Source organism: Cervus canadensis, chromosome 2 (assembly GCF_019320065.1).
Source record: "Cervus canadensis isolate Bull #8, Minnesota chromosome 2, ASM1932006v1, whole genome shotgun sequence".
NCBI classification, from domain to species: Eukaryota; Metazoa; Chordata; class Mammalia; order Artiodactyla; family Cervidae; genus Cervus; species Cervus canadensis.
The window spans coordinates 86,615,891-86,625,416 of record NC_057387.1 but is presented as its reverse complement, the minus strand read 5'-3'; the positions used below and the strand labels follow the sequence as shown (position 1 = coordinate 86,625,416).

At 52.2% G+C, this 9,526-nt stretch overlaps 1 protein-coding gene across 2 annotated transcripts in view; it reads right to left on the bottom strand.

Annotated features, from left to right (window-relative positions):
- Positions 1–395: 395 nt before the first annotated feature.
- DHCR24 (24-dehydrocholesterol reductase) overlaps positions 396–9,526 on the bottom strand; it is a 37,262-nt gene continuing 28,131 nt past the window's right edge. For both annotated transcript variants that reach the window (XM_043461197.1, XM_043461196.1), the window contains exons 7-9: positions 4,933–5,130; positions 4,645–4,823; positions 396–3,232 (exon numbers count right to left, since the gene is read on the bottom strand). In XM_043461197.1, coding sequence (XP_043317132.1) covers positions 3,079–3,232; positions 4,645–4,823; positions 4,933–5,130 — 531 coding nt within the window. In that variant the 3' untranslated portion in view covers positions 396–3,078. The remainder of the gene's footprint in view (positions 3,233–4,644; positions 4,824–4,932; positions 5,131–9,526) is intronic.

The window sequence follows — 9,526 nt, the reverse complement described above, 5'->3', positions numbered from 1 at the left end:
ACAAAGCCAGGACTGCAGCCCAGAGCTTCTGACAGTCATGTTTGATGTCTTAAAAAGCACAGCCCCACTTTGAGTCACCATCACCTCACCTAAACTCTTCTCACTTGTCTCCTAGCTTCCCAGTTTCTCCCCTGTAGTCTGTTCTCTACCCTGCAAATAGGCAGATATTATTAACATCCAAGCCAGATCATTGTGACAATGATAGAAATTCAAAAATGGGGAAGAAAATCACCCTGGCCCCTCTGCCCTAATACACCCGCCCCTCCCCCATGCCATCATCCAGCCCTGGGTGTGCAGGTTCAAAGGGAAACTGGCCCAGTGATGGGCAGAGCCTGCACTTGAACCAGGACTGCCTCCACATCGTGGTCCCCAGAGCAAGAAATGACAGAGGCTACTTTCCAGGTCACACTTTTATTTTTACAGAAGTAGCAGCCACACAGCCACAGGGACATGAAGTGTTCCAGACAGTAGGCACAGCACCTGCAGCTGCAAGAGCCTGCTGGGGGGACCCATGCCTTTCTCTGTGGTCCCCATGATTTAAGAAAAATATCACACAGCATACACGGCCACCCCCTTCCCCACACCCTCCCTTCCTGTAACAGCTAATTATGCATCCTTCCAGCCAAAGAAACTGGCTAGAGTCCGGATCTTACAGAAAACCGTCATGCAGCCAAGAAACTCGGGGTTCTGGAAGGGAGAGGCCTCTTCTTATACTTTTCACATGTGCTCCCTGCACCCCGCCATGTGCCAAGTTTAATTCCACCTGAAACCACCACCTGGCTGGATAGTGACAAGACTGGCTGCAAGAAAGAGCTGGCAACTCAGCTCGACATGCTTGGAAGACTGCCCCTTTCTAGGCAAGATATCACTGAAGCAAAACATGACCCTGAGGCTGGTGTGACCCCAAGACCCTCCCTCCCAGCCCCAGGTTCCGGGCAAGGTCTGTGAAGGGCAGGATTTTGGTTTGTAGGACTGAGGACAAGAGGCTGCTGGCATTTCTGGCCACACTCCCAGGGGCCCAGGGACAGAGGCCCCACTGGTGAAAGGATGGGGCCTTATCTTGCTTGGGTTAACCCTTCCTCTACAGCAAGTAGGATCATCAGTTTACCGCTGAGCAAGAAGCCCACAGGCCCCACTGGGAGAGCTAGTGCCAGAGTTCACATGCTTTGCATACAAGCGAGAAAATGAGGTTTCTGATTTTATGCCCCCTCCAGAGGCCAAATGGGTAAGAGTGGTTCCTCTGCCTTCTGAGTGCCCCGAGTGCGCCTGGCAGTCCCAGGACCACATCAAGACACCAGTGTGCCAAACCCGGGGTGGGTGGAGTGAGCCTCGGCGCCAAAGTGTGACTCTGGGAGGCTTCTGGCAACCAGTTGACACTTCCTTGCAGGCCACAGGTGTGCCTTTCTGAAAAAGATGAGAGCTGGCCTTGGGCTGAAGGAAGGATCTTAAATGGCAGACAACCCCCACCTGGATCATTTACTTTTCCCTCTGACTTTCCACGCAGACGAGGCTTTATCGTGGGGTTCGCAATCACGGTGTTTAAGACAGCTGTGCACTTCTAAAGCAGAAGAGCCTCGGGTGGTCTTGTGTACATGGATGTGACAGATGAGGAAACTGCAGCTCAGAGGGACAAATGACTTGCCCATGGAGGCAGAGCTTGTGAAGAATACAGCCAGGACTGAAACCCAGGCCTCCCAGCTCCTAGCCAGTGCTCTCCTCTATTCCAGAACATCACTGCCTGGCCCAGCTCACTTAATTCCGTTACGTAATTCCCTCTCAGAGTCTGGGTTTTCAGCTGAGGCTGGATAGTTCTTAAGATGGAGCTGCATAAACAACCAAGCTTTAATAGGTGGGCAGGGGCCTGGGAAGGTTTCCTTCCCTCTGGAACAGACACGAAGCTAACTTTTCTCTGAGCTTAGGATTTGTAAGGCACTAAAATTAACTACAGCTGGGGGTGGGGAGAGGAAGGGAAAAAAAAGAAAAAAAAGGAGGGGATGAGTGGTTGTAGAAATCAAGTTGATGCTGTTTTCTTTCAGCGCCACAGTGAGGATCCCCACGAGACCTAAGGATGACAGGCTGCATTTTCCTGCTTGGTGTGGTCCCACCCGCCCCACTCCCAGACCCACTGCAGAGCGGAGGACACGCCCCAGCAGGTTGAAGCAGGTTCTGCGGATAAGCAGCACGGAGGGTGGAAAGGCAAGAATGAGCCCAGGTCCTGTGGATTCAATTCAGAGCCAAAACCACTCACCCCACCTGCCCCAGGCCCAGACAGGATTCCACCCTGAAGTGTCTTCTACAAGCACACGGTCCTCTCTGAGTGGACTTGGGCAATGGTTGCGGTGGGCCTGCAACCCTGAGCATGAAGGAAGAAGGAGCAGGGCATCCCCAAGGAAGACAGAGGGAACTTTGGAATCAGACCTGGCTTTGGCACAGCACGTCTTGGGCCTGCCCACCCCCTCTGTTGCCCTCCCAAGAGCCCAGCGATGGAAAGGAACTTTCCTTCCTTCCCTCCGAGGGGCAACTCTTCTGGCTGACAAGTGATGGCAGCGCAACTCCAGGGCACCCCTTTCCACCAAACCTGAGCCCAGGTAACCTGATGTGGCGCCTTCCCGGACTCAACCACTGAATCCAAAGCACTTTAGTCTGAGGTCATGCTGAGCAGGAATCTGTGCTAATAGTATTTGTCAATTCTTCAGCACGTCCACTGCAATGGGTGCTTGACTTAGATGCCACAGCAGGCAGGGAGCATTACCCACCCCTGCTTTCGACAGATGAGGAGCCGGGCTCAGAGGGGCTCAGTGATTCGCCTGGAGTCACACAGCTAATGAGTGGCTGAACTGGGAACTGGATTCAGGTTTGTCTGACTCCAAATCCCACATCCTTTCCACTCCACCTAGCCGCCCCTGGAAGCTGGGAGCAAGCCGTCAAGGCCATGTGGGTAGGGGGTGTTTCTGGAGGGGTTTCTTTCTCAAAGTGTGGATCTGGCAGAGCAGCCAAGCTTGAGTGAAGGGTAGATGCCTTCTGGCCCTGGGGACAGGGTCCCCCCTCGCGTCTGCTTCCTCCTGGGCGGGCTCCGGCTCAGTGCCTGGCAGCCTTGCAGATCTTGTCGTAGACCTCAGGGAAGGCGTCCTGGCAGCCTAGCTGCTTCCGCAGCCTGTGGTACAGGGAGCCATCGAACATCTCCCAGAACTCCTCCCGGTCCATGTAGCAGTCAGCATACAGCATCTGGAACCTGCAGTGCAGACACAGGGGTGAGGGCTCAGGGGTGGGGCACAGAGGCCCCGGGAGGGGAAAGGGGTGCAGAGAACTCCAGTTACCCCTAATGCACTGCCTGCTTTGCAGGGCAGGACGAGCTTTTGGGGAATTTCTGTTTGACACCCCCACCCCCCGCCCCCACAACGAGCTAGTGGTTGAAGCTGGGGCATGAATTTTAACCCCATTTTGCAGACGGGGAGTCTGGGCTCAGGGCGTTAAGTGGTAGTGGAGGAAGAGTAAGAAGGATGCAGTGTGCCACATGTCCGCTACCCTGATGCATTTGCCAGGCCGCTTTCTTTCCCTTTTTTGACATTCAATAAGCTGCACGTGATGAAAGCGTACAGCTTGAAGCTACAAGGATATATTGTATAACACGGGGAACAGACCCACTATTTTATAATAACTATAAACAGGGCATGTGTTCATGCTAAGTTGCTTCAGTCCTGTCTAACTCTTTGGGACCCTATGGACTGTAGCCCTCCAGGCTCCTCTCTCCATGAGATTCTCCAGGCAAGAATACTGGAATGGGTTGCCATGCCCACTCCAGGGGATCTTTCCAACCCAGGGATCCAACTTGTGGTTCTTATGACTCCTACATTAGCAGGCAGGTTCTTTACCAGTAGGGCCACCTGGGAAGCCCATAAATAAATAGAGCATGACCTTTAAAAATTGTGAATCACTATATTGTATACCTGTGACATACAATACTGTACATCATCTAAACTTCAACAAAATAAATATATAAAATAAGAAAATTTTTTTAATATATTAAAAAATAAAACTGCAGCTTGACAAGTTTGATGTATGGCTATAACCTTGAAATAGTCACCTCAGTCCAGACAATGGCCATAGCCATACTCACAGCCCAAATACCCCAGTGCCATCCATCACCCTCCACAATCCCAGGCAGACCTGCCTTCTGTCACCATGGGTTCAACTGCATTTTCCAGAATTTTATATAAATAGAATATATATATATATAAATAGAACCATACAGTACTCTTTTTTCCTGGCTTCTTTCAGTCAGCATAATTATTTTGAGATTCGCCTACAGTCTGTTTTAGGACATTTTTGGTCTCCAACCTGGAGCGGGAGCCCCTGGGTATGTCTAAAGCACCCCCATGGCCCGCCCTGCAGTGGGGAGTGGGGTAACTCCTGGGTTTCTGGCTCTAGCAGCTGGGGTACTGTTGGGATGCTCAGTGGAGGGGCGGGGGATGCAGGTACAAGGGAAGGCTAACAACGCCTGTAATTCCACCTCCTTAGACTGTCCCAACTCCCTTCCTGAACCTGAGGGGTCGTTCAGCACCCAAGGGTCTGGCCATGGAGCTGGTGTCTTGGCCTTCCCCGCACCCTCCCAGGGCATTGTCCACACTCCGGGCACTTGCTCACCCGTGCACACTTCGGACAAACTTCTCCAACTGCCTCATGCAGGACCGGGCTTCAAAATGCTTCACACGTGGCTCCCCGTAGGCACCGATGTCGACGTAGAGCTCGGCCTCGTCCCCCTTGGGGTGCACCAGGCCCGGCTGGCTGGGCAGGATGAAGGGGCACAGCCAGATGGGGTAGACCTGGGGGCCGGAGGGGCGGGTCAGGGCTTTTCCCTCCACAGGGGAAGGCCAGAGGAGGGCTGCCGGGCCCCGCCGCCGCCCCGCGCCCGGCCGTGCCCCGCCGGCTCACGTGGATGTCGTTGTGGAAGGTGTGTAGGGCCTGCGGCAGGCACTTCATGGGCACCAGCATGTCCTGCACCACGTGGTGCTGCTCATACAGCTTGCGCAGCGTCTCGCCCTGGGTCAGCTTCAGCAGGGAGATCTTGGGAGGCACCATCCAACCAAAGAGGTAGCGGAAGATGGGGTTGTTGCCGAAGGGGATGATGTCCTGAAAGACGAGGGTTGGGGATGGAGAGGAGTCCAGCAGGGCCCAGTGTCCCCATGGGCCAGGACCTTCCTGGGGCCTTCATGGAAGTACGACGGGTCCACTCCTATCTGCAGGGGCATGGTGGTACCCAGGGTTTACCCAGCTGGTTCTGGGTTTGATTCCCAGCTCTGGCATTTACGAGTTGTGATATCCGTGGGCTGGCATCAAAGGGAGACAACTCGGGAGGATCACGCAGCCGCAGACCTCCCTGTGGCTTGGCTAAGGTCTGTGCTGTGACTGTATCACACCTCAACTTGTCTCTCTGCCCAGCCCTACTTGCACTTTCTCTCGCAGTTAGGGATCACCAGAGCTCCCCCAAATAAACTCCCTGTGTGCACATCTTGGTAGTAAAACACCATCCTTTCAGACTCTTCCTTTAACTTCAGGCAGTAAAGGCTAGTGTTTAGCAGCAAAAAAATATAAGACACACCTCATTTTGAAACCTCGCTCTCTGGTTTCAAAATCTGTCCAGTTTTCTGCCACTCCCTTCTTCAAGAGGTGGAGCTTATCTCCCCCCCACCTTGGGTGACTGGAGACTCCACTCTAACAAGAGAACACGGAGGGAGTCGCAAGATGATAAGACTGGGTCATGGAAGGCTCTGAGGACCCCTCCGTGGTCTCTCTGGATCACCTGCTCTGGAGGAAGTCTGCTGCCCTGTGGTGAGGCACTTGAACAGCCTAGCTGGCAATGAACAGACGCTTCTCATTGACAGCCACCTTAGGGGTCCTTCCAGAAAGCAGATTCTCACCTTCCTAAAGACTCTAGCACACCAGCCTGACCGACACCTTGACTGCAACCCTGAGCCAGAATGACCCACATCATTGCTCTCCAATCTCTGACCCTTGAAACTGTGTGATAACAGATGGCAGCTGCTTTCATCTTCAGAATGTGGGGTGAATTCATCAAGCAGCAATAGATAACCTTTACTATTATACTCTATCCCTTACTGAGTTGTGTCAATTTGGACAACCTAAACCAGCTTCTTCATCTGTAGAAGGGAAATAACACCAGGATATACCTTTCCAGGGTTGCCAGCAAGATGGAGAGAGTGGTATAAAGTGTTTGACATAAGAACTAACACATAAGGAGGGATTAATGTTAACTACTGTGATTCTCATTCTGACGTGCTCTCATGTACTTTGCTGGCTCCTCTTGCCTTTCCTGTCTCTTAAATACCCTGCTCACACCTCCCACAACCTTAACATTGCTTTTGGCAGGGGTAAAGGAGGAGTTGGGAGTTTTCTGCTTTTGGCAAAACTTTCCACCAAATGCTCTGGGCCTGGACACTCCTTGAAGCAGGACTAATAGGGATGGAGGAAGCCCAGGGCTCCACAGGCCTTGAGGAACCAACCCTCTGCTGCCCGCTCCTGCACCCCTCACCACTGTCCCCTCATGTTCTGCCCAGAGACCTTGCCCATGATTAGAACTGACCCGACACCACCAGACGTAATTCTTTCATGCCTGACTTTCCTGTTTCGCTTAGCCGCTGTGGACTTCCCGGTACCTCTTACTAGCATCCCTGCTGTGCTGCAGCCACGCAGTATCTTTTCATCTGATCCCACCAGCCGCTGTTCCCCATCTCCCAAGCCCTCTCCTGTGCTCTGTCATGGTCTGACAGCAGCACACCCGCTCCATCCTCAAGTTATTCTCTCGGCCATCTACTTGTCTCCTTGCTCTTTGCTGATACCAGGCTGGCCCTGGCTGTAGCCCTCTGATGTGGTATCATTTTCTCTCCATGACCGTCTGGGGTAGATGGAGGTGAGGTGGGCTCCTCTTGGTCCCTCATTACTGCTTCCAGGTCTCTGTCCCTCCTTTCCCCGGAAATCCTCGGCAACATCCCCACCACCTCCACCCCCATCATCCCTCAAATGCCCAGATCACTGCCACTTTCTCCAATACTGATGCTATCACTGATATGGTTAGCACCTGCCTCCTCTGATAATCCTCCTGTTTGTCCTCCAGCCATCTTCCCTTTCACCTGGCCTCTGCACTGACTTTCACATCACGCTCCTGAGTGGAGGATGACAAACTAGAGCATGCCGGGATCGGTCCTACAAGTGGATCCAGCCCACTGGCTATACCGGGCCCCTGCCTGTGTTTATATATAGTTTCACTGGAGCACAGCCACACATATTTGTTCAAGCGCTGCCCAGGGCTGCTCTTGTGCTACAAGGGCAGGGCTGAGCGGCTGTGACAGGAAGTATGATCTTCAGAGCCTAAAGCCTTTGCTATTTGGCCCTTTAAGGAAGTTTGCTGACCTCTTGATGTTATATTCACTACCTCTGTTGACTTGGGGGGAAAGAAAAAAAAACCACCAGAGCTATGAGTTGAGTTTATTCAGTAGCTCACCGAGATTGCAGCCCAGAAGACCCACTCTCAGAGAGTGCTGAGAAACTGTTGTGAAGAGGTAAAGGTGAGGTCAGTATGTACGTGATTTTGGCGAAGGATACATGTCATCCAGGGCTTCTCCGGTGGCTCAGTGGTAAAGAATCTGCCTTTCAATGCAGGAAACACAGGTTTGATCCCTGGGTCAGGAAGATACCCTGGAGAAGGGAATGGCTATCCACTCCAGTGTTCTTGCCTGCGAAATCTCAAGGACAGAAAGAGCCTGGTGGGCTACACTCCATGGGGTCACAAAGAGTCAGACATGACTTAGCGACTAAACAACAACTGTCATCAAGCATATCTCTTGGTTCAAAGTTGTTTCTAGTTACAAGGAACAGACATCTTATTAATGGTTTTATTGCTTTACTAGGTACGTGAAGATGCAAGAGTTTTGGGTCATAAAATTTTTTCCTCAAAATATCTTCTAACTATGTGAAGGTCTGTTCTGGTAGTTTGCCCAGAGCACAGACAGCCTCATTCTTGATCTTTACCCTGAATTCCTTTCAGGGTGTGTTGAAGGTCAGTGACTGCAGGGGCTAAGGACTTCATTCCTGCAGAACTGGATGCTGGGGGAAAACACCATAGTTTCAATTTCAAGCATTGGTCCTCTGGCCACCACTACCTCTCCCTTCCTGCTGCTTATTGCCCTCCAGTGCTCTGACATCAACTCTTTACCCCAAGGGGCACCCAGGCCAGCACGTAAGTCCCGTCAGCCCCGCATATCCTCACCACCCCCTTCCCCAAGCTGGCTCTGAATTCATCACGATCCCGTCCCAGCTTCTCCAACCCTGCCTCACTTGTCTTACTCATCTGCAAAATCTCAACCGTGGTTAAATCTAACTTTCTCCTTATTCTCTGTCCCATCCACACAGCTGAATGTGTGAAAACCCACAGCCACCAGGGCCGGTCTCTGTAAATGCACGCTCAGGAATCTTTGGCAGGCCCACTGTTGCCTGGCAACCCTATGACATTTTCCTAGTCAACTCATTCCCACTCTCCAAGGGACAAGTTCCCAATTCCTCTCTTCTCAGTCCTTCAACAACCCCTCGCCCCCTCATCTTGGCTGAAATCCTTGCTTCCTATTTCACTGAGTCAACTGGAAGAGAACACCCACCCCCCACAGCAACTGTTCCATTAACTGTCCAGGGGGTGACCCTCCAGGCTCTAGTGGGCACCCCTCCACCTGAGCGCAGGATCTGCCCGTGCTCAAGGCTCCGTCTGCAAGCACACCCTCTTTCCTGCACCGCCAGCACATCAACATGAGGTCATTTCTACCTTCTGTTGTCTCCTCTCGATCCCACAACCCCCTCCGGCTACCACCCTATTTCCCTGCTTCCCCTGATACTGATCCTTCTTAGATCTCTGTTTTCACTGTCCCCACTTCCTTGTCTCCGTTCTCTCTTTACTTCACATCAGGCTTTCAGCCCCAGGACTCACGGTCATCAATGACCAGAGGTCAGTTCTTCATTCTCATCTCACTCAGGGACATTTGACACAGTTGTTCATCTTCCTTCTTGTCACACTGTCCAGGTTGCCAGTTATCCTGGGTTTCTCCTTCCTTCCAACTGATGGCGGCTTCTCCTCTCCTGGCTGGTTTTTCCTCCCCTGACCTATAGGGCTTGGCTCTGGGACTTCTCTTCTCTAACTTCCGTCACTTGTTTAGTCCCATGACTTTAACATCTCTCTGCTGATGCTACCTACCCACAGTGGTATGTGATCCTTCAACCTTTGAAGATCTGACATGTGTGCCAACTGCCCACTTGACATCCCACCTGGATGTCTGAGAAGCATCTCATGCTGACATGTCCCAGACCAAACTTCTAATTTTCCTTCCCAGGCCCCTCCCCATTGCCCATGGCAGTCAATGGCACCTCAGGTCACCCAGTTGCTTGGGTCCCTAACCTTGGAGTCACACTCTGTTGGAAATCCTGTTGGTTGGTTCAATCTTTGCAGTACCTCCCAGATCTGAGA